This window comes from Cyrtonyx montezumae, unplaced genomic scaffold, assembly GCF_038088225.1.
Source record: "Cyrtonyx montezumae isolate F1298 unplaced genomic scaffold, pur_monq_1.0 scaffold_19, whole genome shotgun sequence".
NCBI classification, from domain to species: domain Eukaryota; kingdom Metazoa; phylum Chordata; class Aves; order Galliformes; family Odontophoridae; genus Cyrtonyx; species Cyrtonyx montezumae.
Window position 1 is genome coordinate 1,051,605 of NW_027071925.1, and position 18,948 is coordinate 1,070,552.

The 18,948-nt window shown below is 53.7% G+C and overlaps 1 protein-coding gene across 1 annotated transcript; it reads right to left on the reverse strand.

Annotated features, from left to right (window-relative positions):
• Positions 1-10,318: 10,318 nt before the first annotated feature.
• Positions 10,319-12,709, reverse strand: RNF222 (ring finger protein 222). The gene is made up of 2 exons (XM_065735129.1): positions 12,598-12,709; positions 10,319-11,893 (listed from the first exon to the last, which is right to left on the reverse strand). The coding sequence occupies exon 2, from the start codon at positions 11,860-11,862 to the stop codon at positions 11,233-11,235; it is 630 nt and encodes a 209-aa protein (XP_065591201.1). The 5' UTR covers positions 11,863-11,893; positions 12,598-12,709; the 3' UTR covers positions 10,319-11,232.
• Between the last annotated feature and the right edge of the window lie 6,239 nt (positions 12,710-18,948).

Consider the following 18,948-nt stretch of genomic DNA (forward strand, 5'->3'; position numbering starts at 1 on the left):
CTTTTTGTCATCATTTGCAGATCAGGGAGGGAGGATGCCCCCAGCATCACACGGCAACTGCAGAGCAGAAGGCATCAGCCCAGCATCCCACCAAGCTGCTCACAGACAAGCCCTGGGAAGTCTCACCTTCTGCAGTGATTCACCACTGACCTGACAGTTCCCATTCTGGGGATGGGCGATGGCACAGGCTGTGTGATTTCTGGCTTTCCAGCAAGACCTGCTTTTGGGAGGGGTTGCAAGGGAGGTGCATTTTGTCACTCTGGAAAAAGCCCCGTATCTCAGTTTCCTAACAGAGAGAGGGAAGTCCCGTGTCCTGCTGTGGAAGAAGCAGAGGCAGCGACAGCGCGGCCATGAAACGGTTAAAAGCAGTGTCGTGCTGCCTCCCGATTGTTCTGCAAGGTGTGTTGTGACATTTGTACTTCCTCCTGCCACGGCGGCGGGGAGGGATGCTGGCGCTGGGGCTGCAGCATGGCCCTGCGTGGGTTGGCAGGACACTGCGTCGTGGTGCTGCTGCTGGCCCTGCTGTGCGACGTGCTGGGGCTGCTCCTCCTCCTCCTGGGGCTGCTCGCTCCTCTCAGCTACTGGGACTTCTTCGTTTACTTGGGAGCGTTGCTGCTCGCCTTCAGCCTTCTCTTCTGGACCTTCTGGTACACGTTCAACATCGAGGTCCCCTATAGGGAGCTAGGTTTTATCTGACCCTCAGTGCCAAAATGGAAACTTACGCTTGGAGGAGCAACCTCACCAGCTGGGAGAATGCAAAGCATCGTTCCATTGGTGAAGGGCGTCCACAAAGACTGCAGTCGAGCATCACCTGCCCACATGGACACCAGAGAAAGGTACCACGGGCATAGCACACAGCTTTACTGGTGCTGGGGAACTGAACCTGCTGGAGGTAGCCATGCTGCAGGAAGAACATCAGATTTACAAATGCTCTGGGGTGGATTCATGATGGACAGTGACATGGGTTGGATGAGATCAGCCCGGGCAAGTGAGGCTGGGGAGGGGGTTTGGATGGAATCTGGAAGTGGGCTTTGCACCTACTCTGATCTCCCTAACAGATGATGCTGAGAACTGGGGAGGGCCACTGCAGCCTTGCAACAGCTCCTGGTGGCAGAGGGACAGGGGATGATAACTGCAGCCTGGGCAGACAGAGTGTCAGTAGGAACAACTCAGAGCTGGGCTGTCGCTTAGCACTAAGACCTCTGGTGGCTGCAGCAAACAGGGATGCAAGGAGCCAAACTTGATGTCCTCTGGAGCTGAGCTCTGCTCCATGCACATGACACACCTCAGGGCTGCCAAGGCTGGGGAGGCTTTTCCAATGGGGAGTTTATTTCCAGCAAGTCAACAGGGAACTGCAAAAAGCCAAATAAAGGATGTGTCACTGGGAACAACACATACCCAGTGACAAACACTGAGCACACAGAAACTGGGTCCAAAGTACCACACTGGAAAACCAGCTCTGAGATTATGCTCCCTTAATCTCAGTCTGGCCCAGGCTGTGCCAGGTGACTTGGCCCAGCAGGCACAGAGATTGGGTGGTGCCTTGGAGGTACCCAAGGCCATGGGTGAGCTCAGGGCAACCTGATTTGGTGAGGGGCCACCAGTCCATGGCAGGGGATGGGGCTGGGTGGTGACTAAGGTCCCTTCCAACCAAGCCACGCTGTGGTTTTGGGATTCCCTGTGTCCCAAGAGGATGTTCCTCTCCATCAGCTTGCTGGTGTGGCAGCTGGAGCCCATTTGCTCCAGTTAATTAGTGGCAGCTCAGAGCTGTGTGCCACACAACCAGAGTGATGATGACAGCAGGATGCCCCAGGGACAACCCTCACCCCAATAACCTAATGGTTTTATAGCAACACGGGAGATAAGGAGACGGCAGAGACAAGGCCGATGTCCCCATGGGCACGTGTTGGAGTGCCAGGGCTGGGACCAGGCTCACTTCTCAGCTCTGCCATCTCACCAGCCCTATGAATGTAGCACAGGAGGAGGTATGCCACTGATGGGATCTCCAACCACCAGCCATTCAGGACATACTTCCTTGTGTGACTTTTTGATAAAGCCTTTCACAATTAGTGAGGAAAGTTTTCTCTTTACTTACTAACTTTTTGTCATTTCTCATCCTGAGAGCGGTGACTGCCAAACACAACCTGTGCCATGGAGTCCTATCGCCCTGCCCCTGGCGGGGTGCCCCCTTTCAGCCCCTCAGCTTTGCCCCCCACCATCAGGTTTCCGGGTGCTTTTTTGCCCATGTGCCCTTCAGACTACCTCCTTCAAGAATTTCCTTGATGCACCTCCAGATAAGAGCCTGTAAAAGGCATTAGTTGGATACTGCAGCAACACATGAGGAAGGGCAGCAGTTAACAACACCCTCCTTTATTTGCACTGGGGTTTGGTTTTTTGTGCCCAGCCTGTTCAGTCCAGCCCACAAAACCCGGCCAAGGGCTTTGTCACCATTCAATGTCTGTCTCTTGTTGGGTGCACGCCTGGGCACGTCTCGAAGACAAAACCCAGAGGGGATTGGGTGCAAGGTCCCTGTCACTGCCTGACCCTACTCCTGATGTGGTGACACAAAGAGCACTCTGGAGCTCTCTCTGCCTGATGCTTTAACTCCACAATGCTGCAGAAGTGCATCCCAGGTGTCATCTTCCATGGCTCTCAGTAGCCTTCGATCCCTTCCTCTGCACCTTGGTGGCACTGGGGGGGACATCAACTCTGACCATGTCAAGGTTTTGGTGGTATGGCTAGATCTTCAAGGAGGAGAAGTCCTTCTGTGACAGCTCTACTTGTTCCTCTACCAAGCTGATCCTGAGTCTCACAGTGCCCAGCTCAAGGTGGAGTGGGTGTGCTTGTGAGCCTGGGGACAACCTCTTTGTCACCTCTGCTGGTGCTTCTGCATCTGACCCAGGGATCAATGACCCCTTGAGTCCCAGAGTTTTGATTTTAGTTGTTCTTATTGGGAAGATCTTGAGTTTCTTAGACATCAACAGGATTTGTTAAAGTATTCATGTCTCTGTCCATTGTCTGTTTATAAGGGACCGAAGAGGACCAGATTGTGAATGTAGAGAGCAAGCAGACGAAGAGGAATAGCACCAAACAAGGACTCCATCATGCCCCTCTTCAACTAAATGTCTTCTGTTGCAAGCCTGCCATCAAAGATACAGAGCAAGATGCATTGTATTGATCTGCTGAGTGCATCACTACCACCCTGGGCACGAATACTGCAGGGCACCCCTTGAACAGTACATATGTGCCCTCCCTGAGCACCCTCCTACCCACTGCCATGATCTCAGAGAGCCCAGCAGGAGCTGCCTGGCAGCAGCAGAACCACTGCAAAGTGTCCCGGTGAGTATTGGCAGGATCCAAGCAACAGCCCCACTGAGGGTGTGAAGAGGTTGAGCAGGGCTCACAGCATGCAGATCCAGTGGGATATGCAGCCTGGGGACCTCACCTGTACCTTGATGCACTCCATGGGAGAGGGAGAGAAAAAAAATGGAGGAGGACAGGGGTTTTCCTAAAAAAAGCCAGCTGGTGGCTGGATGGAGGTCTGGGGTACATTTTACCTGGTCTCACTGAGGCACTTCCTAATGTCAGGCACTTCCCAATGGCACTTACTAAGGTATTCAGAAGGACTACGTTCAAAGAACTGCTAAAGCTGCGGACAGATAGAAAAGGATTTACTGTTTCAGCTGTCAAACAGAAGGCTCAGTGTGGAAACAAACCTCCCTGCCAACTCCAAGTACAAATCTCAGGTGGGAGGGGATGAAGAGATCCATGTCTTCCTCCTTCCACATTCCCAACACCGTGTTCAGCTTACCACAAGGACGTGTGGGCTGGAACCACATCCAACACCCTTCAAATAGGTTGCTCTGCACTTTCCATTGCAGACATCAGTTTCCAGTCATTTAAAACTTTACCCAGCTTCACTGCATTGTGATTTCCCATCCTGCTGCTTCTGTCTCAGAAATGAAGGTGGGTGCTGCCATTGCTCCTTCTCTCTGGATGCTGGTGGGAAGGATGGCACTGGCATCAGGACTTGGCTGCATGCAGCTGTACTGACCCAATACAGGATGGATTCCCACCATTTCAGAAAGACCTTCCTAGACTTCCCCATGGGTGATGAACATGTCTTTTGGGCACAGCTTGCATTTTGTCCACCTCCATCAGCTGTTTTATGCTGAGTTAAGAGGTTCAAGGGCAACATGCAGAGAACAAGATCTGCAGAAGGAGAGTAGAGCTGGGGTAGAGCCTGCCTGGAAAGCAGCATGAAGATTGGTGGCCTTGCATCTACCTGGCCACCACAGCTTCAAAATAACAAGATAACTCACATTAGAAACCTAGCTGGAACCACCTGCCAGTGCCCCAGAACACAGAACAAGGATTTATTGTACCAAAGGATGCCATCAGACCCACTGAGCAGTGTCCTGGGGTGGTGAAGCAGAGTGGGCTTCATGTGAGGCTGTTGTGCAGCAATCTGTTCTGGAAGAAATGTTTTGCTGTCACCTTTCTGGTTTTATTTCGTTGTGTTGGTTCTTTTTCCTCTGTTGAAGTTGCTGCTCTCTCTTTCAAAGTCATTGTTTACTGGCAGTGGATGGTGGGGGAAGGGGGATTTATGGCTGTGGTAACTGTCCACGTGTGGCTATTACATACAGGAGAATGGCTGATGGAAAACATGGTAGGACACGTGGGATAATTCGTAGGGGTAGGACATCAATGGCAAACAGCAGTAGCAGTAACCCTTCTCTGAAACGTGGGGGGACCTCCTCGTGTGCAAGTCTTCCTGGCTTTTTGTTTTTTGAAAAAATAAAACTAAAAATTAGCCACTGTTGGCCTTTTGGCACTTGCATCCGGTGGTGGCAGTGGGTACTCAGGAGGTCATTAATCCAAATGAACTCAGTTTAAGAGGACTTCTATGATTCCTATAAATACTCACAAATTCTGTGGACAGAACATTTCAGAAACAGCAGTTGTCAGGGGATACGGGGCCAAATCCCCAGGACAGTAACACTGGGAGCAACGGCACCATCTCTGCCACTGACTGCCTTCTGCCCTGGGCAGGAGCCAACCTCCTCAGGGCACCCCGCCAGCCTGAAACCAGACATCCATCCCTGGCTGATCAAGCAAGAAGCCAGGAATGTGATTAAATTTGCACTTGACCCATGGGCAGAGCCAGCCTTGTGGAGTCCTGCACTCTTCAGCCTGGCAGGAAACCCGAGGCACGGCACGCAAGCTGTCCTGCACACTGGGACTCACACTGCACCTTGCTGTGTTTGCACACCCTGGAGGAGCTGTCCCTCCAGGACTGGGTTTGCACGCCCTGCAGGACTTTGAGCTGCCCCACACTGCACAAGCCCTTCTGCACTAGCTCTGCCTCTCCCCTCACAGCTGCACTGGTCCCGCAGTTGACCCTACAGAGCCACAGCTGCACCTCCAGCTGCTCCCAGCACTGACAGCACTCTGAGCTGGGCTTCGACTGGGATTTAACCCTCACCAGCCCTAACAGCTGCACTGGTCCAGACTGGGAGCTTGGCCATGGGGACACCACTGATGTGGTTGGGCTGATGTGGGAATGCTGAGTTGCAGAGCCATTGGGGCAGCTCAGGTCTTCAGTGTTTGATCTGGCTTTCTCTGGAGAGCAGAAGGCAGCCAAAAATAACCTGGTTTTGGAGATGCAACAGGACTTGCTAATGGGGAGAAAGTGGAGACCAGCCCCTTCTGGAGGTGTGCAACATAAAAGACGAGGCAATGGGCTTGAGATACCCTGAGGAAAAATCCAGTGGGATATAAGTTTGTTGGTGGTTTTTTTTTTGTTTTTGTTTTTTTAAATCACATCAGGAGTGTTCATAGTCCATAACAGGACTGCAGGGAGTTGAGGGAATCTCTGTCCTTGGAGGATTTCCAAAATTGACTGGAAATAGTCCTGACCAACCACAACAAGGCTGACATTTCTGACCTGCATCGAGGTTAGGGTTAGGCTCTGGTCTTGAGCCCTCCTCTGACATGCAATATCTGCAGGGATCCCAGGAGGCACCTCCAACCCCCAGATGTCAAGATGATCAAAGTTTAACACTTTTTGAAAGCCACAGAAATACAGGTTTCTGCACCACGCTAGCCATGGGTATGAGAGCTCTTCCCCAAATCCTAAGACTCCACCAGTGCCCTCGTGGCAGCTTCAGTCCGGTGGTTTTGCAGTGTTCTATTGGTGAAAGTCATCCATCCTCTTGCTACCTCTACCAGCCCTGCTTCACTTCCCAGCCTCCACTAACGACTATAGATCCATTAATGCTTGCCTGAGCCCTGGTTGGGTTTCAAATGGATGCAGGAGTGCTAGCCAGAAGCTAATTGATGCTCACTGCAAAGCCCCACAGTCATTAGTGAGAGGGGTGAGAAGTGGCTGTGACCAGCAGCCAGAGGATCTTCTCAGGGGCTGGACAAGAAGACAAAGAGCATCTCCTGGTGACTGCAGCCCTTGTGTGATGCTGGCATCCCTGTGCTTCCTGGGGCTTGTGGCTTTCTAAATATCATCATGCATACACTCAGACACCCCTGTGTGGTATCAGCCCAGCTGCCCTGAGGACCTGTAAGAGCTTCTACACACCTGTGCCAAGATCTGTCCATCACAGTGACCATGTGCAGCACCAAGTGTCAGAGAAGTCACTCCCAGGACAAGGAACAGAGTTTCTAAAGCTGTTCAAGATTTTGAGTTCTTTTTGTTATGATGAAAAAATGGCCATGTGTGACCATCGTGGGAGAAGCAACCAGACCAGGGCAGGGGCATCTGGTCCCACTGTGGGCATCCAGGTGCCAGAGGGACACAGGCTGAGCCCTTCATGCACCCCCAACCCCCAGTTCAATTCCAGCTCTGGAAAACCCCACTCTTTGCAAAGCTCCAGAAGGGGAGTTCTGCCTGGGGCAGTGCCCCATATGTCCACACAGGTGGACAGTGTTGAAAAGCAGCTGCCATGTGTTGGAGATGGAGCTAGAAAGATCTTGGACGAAGAGACACAGGCATGAGGACATCCAGCTGGGTCTCTGTCACCATGCCTATTCCCTACATCAACTGGACAACCCAGGCCAGTTCCCCCCCATCCTTCGTGGGCTGGGTGCAGGGAGGGGAGGGAGCTCAGAGGAGTCTTCTTAATTATTCATGCTGAGATTTCAGCTGATGGAGCTGGGGCTCTCAGAGGCTGGATCCTAATGGAGCCTGCTGGCGTGTCTGGCCAGTAAGCACTCCTGGGCCCTGCACAATTCCCACCTCTCCCATCTCCGAGTCATAAAAGTGCCACCTTCTCCCGCTAATGATGCATTATGCAGCCATTACCCAGAGTTCATAGACCTGCTGCCACCAGGCAAAAGTAATACTAATGTAGGAAGGGCAGCTGTGTTCTCCAGCTTGGGAAATCACATACCAATGGAGGGTTGCCATGCCAGCAATTCTAAATGGAGAAAGGGAAGAATTTGACATGGAGGGGCACTGGAAGCAGCAGCACTCTGGTAGACCAGCCACATCATGCTGAGCTGACTGCCTGCACAACACCTCCACCTGCAAAGTCACCATGCCACGGGTGATGGATGGAGTTATCAGTGGAAGATGAGCCAGGAGTCAATATCAAAGTCAGTGTTTGGGCACTGTGCAGGAGAACATCTTAAATGCACCAGGAGTGCCTGCCAGCCTGCTGGCTGTCCTGGTTGTCCCTTTACAGCACTGGCCAGGGCTTCCTGGGATTTTCACCCATTCCTTTCCACATGGACATCCCACACAGCTGGGCAGGGCTGGAAGCACAGTCCTGGTGTGTGCACAGCTCAAGGTGCTGTCTAACTACAAAGGGGGTTCACGAGGATGACAGTGTCATGGCAAGGCTTAGGTGATCTTACAGGGTCCTGTGTAACATTCCCGTGCCCAGCTTCTCTATTATCCATCCAACAGGGAGAAATGAAAACATTCCGTTTGCCCATTCATCCCCCACAGCCTTTTATCCTCACACCTCCATGTAGTGCCCTGTTCTCAAACTGAAGCACCTTCTGTCCATTTAACACCCATCCATCCCCTTGCACTCACCACCCAACCATTCTCTGCCCACTGAATACTCATACCTACTTGGGAGCAATGGATCAAACCTGGGGTGGCTTTGGTTCTTTCTCCTACAAAGACAGTATTAAACTTTGTGGCTCTGCTGGTCCTATAGCAGTTAGAGAAGTGCTGAATGGTTCTCTCACAGGATGGCATGGGCACATTGTTGGAAAGGATCTGTACTCCCTCTTTCTTCAGAGAGAAGGAGCATCCTCAGTAGCATCTTCAGAAGCATCTGCATGGGCAAACAACCACTGAGCCTGAGTCCTCCCGTAGCAGGTTCCCCAGACCTGGCTGGAAATTTCTCCAAGTGTTTATAAAAGAGCTGAGCTGGCACAGTACCCCAGCTCCCTCACTAGGGATGACCAGCTCCCCACCCCCAAGACTGGTGAGTCACCCGCTTTAGTTCAAATATCTCTTTGGAAACTTCTAGCTGTGGCACACACATATATTGGCAGCCGCTGGAAATAAAACACACGTGCATGAAAGCACGCATAGAGAAACATACACTGATGCATCAAACACATCCGGGCTCACCTTTCACCCAGGCAGCTGCCTGCTGGACTTCAAGACACACCAACATACTTGCAAATGTAAACACACTGTCAGGGCAACACTTTCCCCCCTCCCTGCCCAAATGGGTCTTTTTTTCTTGCCACATCTTTGCAAAGCAGTCCCAGCCCAGGTGACATCAGGGCTCCCAGCATTTTGCCCCATTGTTTAAGTCCTTCATTCTCATCTCATGGCTCTGCAGAGCCCCTGGTCCACCAGGCATATGTCTCTACCTCCAGAACTACCTGGAGGATCTCTGGCCCTTTTGCTTCCCTAAGGCCATTAGCTGACCTTTAATTCTGTGTACATGCACGCTGGTCATCCTTATCTGCAGGAAAGCCATTAGCCTCATCCTCAGCACACTCAGAAAGTAATTGCCCTAATGGGCTCCCGCCTTGGGCAGCTTGTGGTTGCCTATAAAAAAAAAGCCCAGCCTCTGGGCTCGTCCCTGTGGCAGGGGGACAGGTCTCCAGTGTCACCAGAAGATAAGGGATGAGACGTCCAACCTTTCCCTGCGATGGTGAAAGTAAAGGTGAAGGGTTTGGGATGGTGCCAGGGCAGCCAGGGCATCTCCAGGAGTCCCAGCAGCTCCCAGCCTGGACTGCAAGCACAGTTGCGAGCCAGGAGCCTGCAGCTGACAATAACTCCATGAGATGATGTGCAGAGACTGTGGCCGCGGATGACTGACTGTGTCCACAGACCGATGGTGACATCAGAAGGACACGCTGAGGACCAAACAGGGCAGCATGTGTGTCCCCACTACAGATGATGTGGGACATCCGCAGAGAACACAACATCTGATGCATGTCTCTGAGCTGCAGGCCTAACTGTTTTGGTCACCATGATGAAGCAAAGAACTGAGGTACTCAGCACTGAGCTGGAAGTGGCCTCAGCACCCTGCAATGCCCCTGGCCCTGATCCTGCTGGAGGAAGCTGCACAGCACCTGAGGGCATGGCTTTGCTGGAGCTGCAAACCTCCTCTGCAGGAGCCAGCAGCAGGGGAGGGCACAGGAAGGGCTGGCTCCTTAATGACATTAATAGCAAGAAAATAGGATGCTGGCAACTTCTCCATCAGCACAGGAAGGGCTGGAAATGTCTATCCCAGATGAACACAGAATCCAGAGTAGGTGGGTGGCTCTGGTGAGGATGTGGGGATGGGAACATCATCTGGCCCTGAGCTACAGGCAAGTGTGGGTGCAGCTTGTTGATAGCTGCTTACAGCCAGACTTCCCGGGGGGGGGTTCTGTAACTTTTCCTCTTGTGGAACCAGGGTGCCACCACCCAAGCCCGGTTCTGTCCCCTTGCCAGTCCCAGCATCCAGCTCCAGCCAAGCAGTGCCACCCTGTGGCAAACCCTCCACCTCGCAAAGAGGTGATGCTCCCAGGCCCCACCCAATATCCGTGGCATTGCCTCTCCCTGCTGATAGCACCCCTAGACTTGGTCTCCTCTTCCCAGCTCCCACCCCCAAGATGTCCTCTCTCTCAGCCTGGAGCTGCTGATGAAGCCCTTTGCTGTCCCCTTGCCAAGTGGCTCCCAACCTCCAGCAGCAGCAGTCAAAAGTAGGTTCCCCCAACCCTGCCTGCCCCTCAGCAGCCCTATGGCAGGGGATGGCTCCCTGGCACCCTCCAGTACCTCCCCGACACCCAGACTAATAACGAGGGCAATTATTAAACGAGGAGGCAGGGACGCATCATTGTCAGGCAATTATTTCTTATGAAATATAATTTCCATTCCAGTGCAGTGTCTCAGGCACTTTTCCCCGAGCAGTCTCCCAGCACAGGGGTCAGTGTCATTGCACTCAGCACACAGGGAGGGAAACAGGCCCGGGGTGGATGAGCGATGCCCTGCTTTTGCTCAGAGATGGGCCATGGGGCTGCCGTGGGATTTTCCTGCTGAGCAGCATTTCTAACACTGGGCAGTTTTTATTTGTCCTCTTGAAATATCCTGGGTGATCCCAAAGCACTGCAGCCCCCTGATGCCCAGCAAAGTGGGATTATCACTTTGGAAGGTACATGCCACCCTCCTGCCAGAGATGGCAAGGGACATCTTGCTCCCTCCCCACGTGTCGGGGATCTGTGAAAGCACCAAGGTCCTCAAGGTGCATTCCTGAGGACCACAGTCACTGTGACTTCCTTTGGAGTGGGCATGGGGGGGTCCCAAATCTCATGCACATCTCTCAGATGCCCACACCACCCGCTGGCATGGGGTCAGGATGGAATTCCTGGAGCCACCCCAATGCAGCCCAGAGCTATGCCTTCACTCCCTGCCCTCTGCATGTCCCTGGGTGCCCTGGGCAGGAGGGACACAGTGACACTGTGAGCATGGGTACCTCCATGAGACCTGAGAGCAGGGCTGAGTGAGGGCAGGGTTGTGAGCTAGGTGCTTCCAGCCCTACCACACCACTAAAATATAGAAAGGAGCACTCGAGCATCCACATTTCAACCACATGAGGTAAAATCTCTAGCATGTGAGCACCCAGAGGTCTTCAGGATCATCCCAAACTCCTGGCCAGATGGAAAAACTTCCCCTGGAGCTGCATCTGGGCTTTCTCCAGGAAGTTGCCAGCCACAGCATCGGTGCCAGTCTTCCAATCATTGCAGTCACTGCTGTCCCCACTATGAGTCCCTCTTGACCAGCAGCAGCCAAGGGAGCACAGCTGCTAGCAGAGCCACAGTGAGGATGAGCAGCACGGCCAGCGCGATGGGCGACTGGCAGCACTGCAGCCCCAAGGCCGAGCTGGTGGACACGGTGCTCCGTGTGTCCACCTGGCTTTCTCTCCCCAGGGAGGAACAGTCTGTGTCCACCAGTGGCATCCCATGCCTGCTGATGATGAAGATGTGGGCTCTGCGTGACAACTCTCCCTGTGCTCCTGCGGGACCGCACCGCTCCAAGCTCTGCACCGGCATCACGAAGTGGCTGGGCACCACCAGGGTGTTGCTGCCCTCCAGTTTGGTCAGCTGGGATAAAGAAGATGGTGACAGGGGCACTTCCAGCGTCCGCGGGTTGGTTGGCCACAGTGCCTTCTTCTTGCTGAGGAAGGTGACGTAGCGGCAGATGGGGCAGATGATGCTGCTCTGGATGTGGCCGTCCAGCTTGGCAGAGAGCAGGCACTTCACCAGGCAGTCGTGGCAGAAGGCGTGACCGCAGCTGAGCTGGCGGTGCGTGTGCTCCAGGGGGTGGAACTTCTCATAGCAGACGGGGCACTCAGCCGGGGCCCCCTCCTTGCTGGGTGAGGTCTCAGCCATCCCTGTGCTGCAGACCACGGCTGCTTCCCAGCTGTAAGCAGGGATACGGGGTGTTATAGGAGTCTTGGTTGCAATGGTTAGTGTGGGATGTCCCAGCCTGACGACTGGGCCACTGCTGGAGCACAGTACGTGCGTGTTAGTCACAGCACTGTCCTGCTGCCTGGCATGTCCCCTGTGCTGCCCTGGGGAACAGTGGGGTGCAGGGACAATGGGGACACCGTGGATCCAGAGCCCTGCATGGGCTTGGTCTGAAGCACTTATCAGAGCAAGGAGCATTCAGAGAAGGGAGAAGGGAAAAGGGAAAAGGGAGAAGGGTAAGGACAAGAGGAGAAGAAGGAGAAGAAGAATGAGAAGAAGGAGAAGGAGGAGAAGAAGGAAAAAGAGGAAAAGGGAGGAGGGATGCTCAGTTCCAAGAGTGGATCAGCTGCTGGAGTTCCATAAAGAAGGCAGGTTCTCCAAACCGTGCTGTGTTTTCACATACTATCTCTATCCCTTTTCGCATGCCATCTGTGCACCTTGAACATCCTCACAGATGTTAATAGAGATTTTGCATTCCCTTCCTGCTTTTGGAGTCATGGTCACGGCAGCCCAGGAGCCATCCCCTGCACTAGGATGGCCGAACAATACAAAGTGCCATCCCTTACAAGAGGGCCCCAACTCCTGCTCTGGTTTAGTGATTTGCTGTTCCCTACAGAGCCAAAGGAACCCTTCACCCCTGCCCCAGAGCCCCCCTACCTGCTGCAGGGCCCCAGGGCAGGGTCTTCTCCATCCACTCTGCTGCTGTCCCCAGCACTGAGCACAGGGCTGGGGAGTGTGGTGCCTATATAACAGCAAGGTGGTGGCTGCACGTTTCATGTGAGCACGTTGCGTAAAGGCAGGAGAGGGAACAGGGCAGCTCCCAGGGTGTGAATGCGGAGGAACCCGTTCGAGTTTTAAAGCTTGAACCCTGCCAGGGAATGGGTGTGGATCTGGCATCAGGCGTCAGAGGGCAGGGATAGGTGGCACAGTGCTGCCTGCTGGCCTCTGTGTAATGAGTGCCTAGGGTCAAACCCCAGGCTGCTGGCCCCCAAACACAGCAGGGTCTTGTGCCAGGGACAGATTCAGCTCTGTGCACAACCACACATCACTGCTCCCCATCCCCTCACTGATCTCATCTCCATGCTTGCTCCCCTCTGTGTTGCCCAGCCCCACCTTGCTGGATGGTCAGTCCAAAGAGCAGTGTGGCTGTGGGCAACCCAGACAGCTCGCAGAAAAGCACAGCTCTGGACACTGTCACCTCCTGCCTGCCCGCAGGGTTCCAGCACCATCTGCTGCAGACTGTGGGCAGATGGGACACCTCCACTTGGCTGCTTCTGGGCTGGAATCCTACACAGAGAAGGCTCCCTGTGGCCTTACCCCTTGTCTCAGGGTACTGCCATTCCTCCCCGACCTCCAGAGCCTTTCAAAAGTTGTTTGCAAGTGTATGGTTTCTGCCACCATCCTGGATGCTTCCAGCATCCTTAGCCCAGCTGGTGGCTTCAGGGTGATCAAAGGGGCTCCAGGGAACCTGGAGGCCCATGGGGGGCCTGCAGTCCATCATAGGTAAAAAGAAATCTGGAATTAAGTGGGGATCTCATGTGGGTGCAGAGCTGCTCTGCAGAACCATTCCTAGATCCGTGCTCCTCCAGCTTCAAGAAGGTGCCTGGGGATCTTCAGGATCTATGGGGCAAGAAGAGTGGACAAGAACGTTAAGACACCTCTGGCACTCCACACTCAACAGATGAGTCCCCACACTCACTGCACAGGCAACAGTGGTGGTTTCGAGCCCTAGCAGGCGTGGGCAGCAGTATCACCACTCGTGGGTGCAGCGGTTACATCATGGGGTTGGTTTCTGGAAGAAAAAGAGTGGGTGCAACCTTGCCAGGCCATCCCATACTGTGGGGCAGCTGCCAAAATGCAGGGAGCAACTCATGTGGATACCTGTCATACCTCTCATGCCATGGAATCCCACCATAAGGAGACCAAGAGCTGCCCCTCTGCTCCAAATCTACTCCTCTCACCACCCTAGTTTTATGGCATGATCAGAAATTGAAGTCGAGAACTCTCTGACTGACCCATGGCTGAGGTCCCACCATCTCCTTTGGGTACACGTTCCCATCTGCAACCTCTCCTTGAAGCTGATCGCTTCCCCAGCTCCCCAGTGTTGGAGAAGTGACCTGGGCAGGTCAAGGGCACCAAGCATCTCCCCACCTTCAACTCTCAGCTGGCACTGGGTGGGGTGGAAATTCCTGTTTCCCATAGTCTGGATGCTCTCCATTGTTGGAAACTATGAGCTCACTGCTCTATACATAGGCACTGAGCAAACAAGTCTGCCTCCCTCTGCAGCTCTGCCCATGCTAAAATCAAAGGGATATTGATGTCATCAGTTTCATCCTTTCCCATGCATGGCTTTTCCAGGTGCCTTTGCCCCAATTCCATACGTGAATGCATCTTTCCTAAGTGGCAGAATTGAGTCTGATGGTGCCTGAAAGGTGAGATCAGGTTCAGGTACAGAGCCAGGTCCAAGATCCCTTTTCCAAGTGAGATGTGGAGATGGAATCTCCTCACCCATGCTCACAGCTGAGACCTGATCTGCTCAGGGTCAGTGGCTACATCAACAAGGAGCATCCCTGACCTAGACCTGTCTGCCAGGTCCCCTCCCTGTGACAGATGTGACAGATTGTGACAGATGCACACAGGGAGTTCAGCTATCAGCCAGAAGAACCCTTCAGTTGGAGATGTTCTCAAAGGATCCATCGCCAAAGACAGAAAGAGGGATTGTGGTGCCCTTATCTATTCTTGGAAGCTAATGCTGGAGGTTCTACTCAGCTTTTTACTACGGGAAGGTTTGTGGCTCACATTCAGCTCCTCACCTGCAGATCTGAGATTGTACAGGCCCTTCTGCTCAGCCCGTTCTGCTTTCACCTCCTCCCAGCTTGGAAACCACGAATAGCTGGCACTGGTGAGAAGGAGGGTGAGGGTAAGAGGGGAAAAGTAAACCTGTTTGACCTCAGCCTGGGGAGATGTTCCCAGTTTGAGAAGACGTTCAGTGGAGTTCAGTGACTTTCCTAGGGATGTTCCACTCTTATTTATCGTTTGAATAAAATCCCATGTCTGGAAAAGGTGTCCAAGCTCAGGGACTCCTGAGGGAGCCTGTGTGGCTCCAGATTTTCCCATCTCTTCCCGTGTTTGTTTTCTGTGACTTCAGAATGGTGTATTTACCTTCTGGGCGACTCCATACCGTCGTCAGGTGCAGGGCAGGATGGGGACGAGCCCTCAGGACGCTGATTTAACCAAGATGGACCCCTCAAAAAACAGCAGCGGCTCTTCCTTTAGCTGTCTGCTCCGTGCATTTTGCCGTGCCCAGGAGGTGGTGCTCTCGCATGGGCTTCGACTGCCCCGAAGTAACAAAGAACACAGAGTGCGCTGAACGACCACTGAGCCGTGCTGGCCCCATAGGAAAGCTGCCCACTCCCCATGGAAGGGATGTGAGCCATTCTCCTGCAGATGTCCGGGGTCTGATCTTTCGATGTGAGCTCCAAGGAGCAGCTGGAACATCTCCCACACCCTCACTGGTTCCTGTTTTCCCACCTGGGTGAAGATGTACAGTACCTGAGCACACAACTCCAGGCTGCCCCTGCCTCCTGCTCAGGAATGCCCCTGTGCCTGCTGCACTCTCTCAGATCCTTATTCTGACACCAAATATTGGGGTTTTGTCCCACACAGATCACACAGGGCCTCACAGCTCTGCTGTTCTCCTACACCTGAGTGGTGTCCAAGGGCTCCAATGCTTTTTTTTTTTTTTTTCTCCAGGTATTTCCTCCACCACAGAAATACCTCAAGCAGGGCTGGGACAGCCCAAAGTAATCACAGAATCACTGAACTGGAGCTGGAAGGGACCCCTGGAGATCCCGCCAGTCCATCCACTCCTAAAGCAGGTTCCCTAGAGCACGTTACACAGGAAAGCATCCGGATGGCTCCTTCCAGCTTTGTACCATCAGCAAACTTGCTGAGGCTGTATTCTACCCCTTCATTGATGAAGATGTTAGACAAGAGCCAGCACTAAGATGATAAGCAATGCCAGGGTTGCACAGAGAGTGCTGTTAGTCCCTGTCCCAAAGACAGCCCCAGTCCTGTGGAGCTGGGGCAGTGTCAGGGCTGTCCTGGCTCCCACTGCATACCTGGATTCAGCCCTCGGTTTTCACGGACACAAGCTATTCCCCAAATCCAGCTACAAATAGGATGAGGTTCATCGATTGCTACCGCACACAGACACACATCCCATCCCGAGATGGTTCAGGGGAGGGGAGGGGGGCTGCTGTGGTGCTAATCTGCAGCATCGTGTGTGTAATGGAGAAACAATGCGGCTTTGGAGCTAACGGGCAGATGCTGGGGGAGAAGAAGGCCCCTATTGAGCTGGGACTGGCAGCTGCCTCCGAGGCACAGGGGCCTGGGGTCCTGCAAGTGCAAGGATGCAGATCCTTCCTGGGAATGGGGGTGAGATGGGAAGTGACACACTGAGCCTATCAAATCACAGCAGCCAGCAAAGGTGGATTTTCCCCTTGTTTCAATGGTATGGGCTTAAATGGGACCGTTGGAAGAGTTTGGGATGTAGATAGGGTTGGTACCCTTATCCCGTGCGTGCTGGCTGCCAGCAGAGGGAGGAGTGAGTGTCTTTGGAGAGCTCAGTGGGGGGGAGCCTGGCCAAGCAGAACTGCTGTTTAGGTCACCTACCAGACTGCCAGGTGAGCAGTTGAGAGGAGGATGCTTGACTCTAAGGGCATCCTTCCCATCCTGCCAACCCCACTGTCCATCCCATTGCCAAAACAGGCTCTCAGCAACCAAAGGGTGAGCCCAGCTTTAGCATACTGGAGCTGAGCTTTGGGGCAATTCCCTCCTGGACTGTCCCCATTAAGAAGCCCAGGAAGATGAGCAGGTTGCCCAAGGGGTAAGCTGTGCATTGCTGCTGTTAGGGCAGTGTTTGGATGGGGACAAGCACAGTGTGGGTGCAATGAATTGACAGTTTTCTGCTCCACAGCCACAAGGTCTCACTGGTGCCATCCAGCACAGAGCAGGGCAGGCACCTCATCCTGCCTTCCCCTTTCCCCAAAGCCTCCATTACCTTAAGACCCTGCAGAACCCAGCCACCCCAGGATGTTTTGATTACTTAACAAAAAGAAGAAAACAGAGTCAATATCGGCGGTACCATGGAGGTACAGGGAGGATGCATACAGCCCCACACATTCCACTGGGGATGTATCCTTGCCTTAGCCAAGCTGCCCTCAGATTTGCCCTCTCAGCACCTCTGCTCTCTGGCTGGGTGCTGCTGTCTGAAAAAAGCAGAGAGGGGGAGAGCTGCTTGGTCCCAGGAACCCCTCCAGGGCAAGGACAAAGGGGGGAATCCCTGCTCCTCCAAAAACTTGTCCCAGGGGTTACTTCTCACCCTTGTGCCTTGGCCAGCATCTCTTGAAGGAGATGCCTAGCAAGAAGTGCATGGCAGCTGCCAAAAGATGCGCTGTGCCTTGCTATCCCTGGAGAACAGGGGGCACCCAGCCTAACCCAGAGCACAAGGGTGTGCACCCAACCTGCTCTTAGGATGAATGATGGGCACCCAGCCTGCGTCAAACCCTTCCCAGCCCACAAACTCCCACGGGACCTCACTCACCCTGCACCCCACCAATGGGGGCTGGCCCCAGCTATGGGTTCCCCTAAGCCGTGACACAGCCCTTGTGAGCACACCTCCCATCCCACCTCACGTCCCACCACTCATCCCATGCCACAATGAGCTGCCCCCGCAGGATCCCTGACCGTGGGACAGCCCCGGCTCCCTCCTCCCCCCCGTGAGAGCCCCCCTTTGCTGCAGCACATCACGTCTCTCTTTTCTCTCCGCAGCCTTTCAGCTGAGGGGCTTTCTGCTGGCGAAACACAAATCTGACGGCGGCCACGGCCGCTTTGTGTGGCTGCTAATGCTAAGTGACTGCTCCTTTGTGCTGCCGCAATGCCCGGCCCCTGGGCGAGCGCCTGGGAACGGCTCCAGCGTACAATGGGGTGCAGCCGGGAGCCACCTCAAAGCAAACATTGACTTAAAAATTGGTGTTAACCAGGCAGGCACGTCAGACATCTTGGGAAACACAGCCCCCACCACTGCGGCTTTTTTTGGCGGAGGCACAGCCCCACCAGGATAGTGCTGTAAAGGGGGTTTGATGCACTGAGATAAGTGCACCAAGAGGGTGGGGGAGTGTGGTCAGACAGAGTGTAGTATTTTTACACAGCTTTATCAGCGCAGGAAGAAAAGATTGGCACTGGTTTGCTCCAGAGCACCATGATGAGCACCCAACCTCCTCCACAAGGAGGGCTCCCAACCTGCTCAGTGTGTTGGCAGGTACCCAGTCTTCTCCAGAGAGCAATGATGGGCACTCAACTCAGAGTAGGATGATAGGCAACCAACATCCCCCAGAAAATACGGTTGGGTATCCAACTTGCTCCAAAGCTGAGGAGTGAGCACTCATTCTGTTCTAGAGCATCACACACAGCGTGCTTGAAAGAACAAGGATGGGCATGCAACCTCCTCCAGAGCAAAGTGATGGGCACCCAAACTATGCACGAGCACCATGGTGGACATCCGACCTGCTACAGAGAGTGATATGGATGCAAGCAGATCCAGACTCGAATGATGGGCACCCAACTTTCTCCAGGTCGTAACAGTGGGCTCCATAGCTCCATGGTGGGGACTTGACTTGCCCAAAGCCAACTTTGGCTGCTCCCTGCTTCTGGCAGAACAGGGCTGGACACAAGGAGATGGATCATTCTCTGTGCCAGCTGTATGCTTCCACCAGCCTCTGCCTGCCAAGAGGGTTTCAGAGAGCCAAGGGAGATTCAGCATCTGAGCGAAGGCAGGAGCTGGATGGGAGACACCACGGGCAGCACGTGTCACCCAAGTGCAGGTTGGCATGGAAAATTTGCACAAGCACAAACTGGGATGGGGCTCAGCCTCCAGGAGGGCAATAAAGACATGTTGAGGCAGCTGGAGTTGTTCAGTATGCAGAAGAGAAGTCTCCAGGAACACCT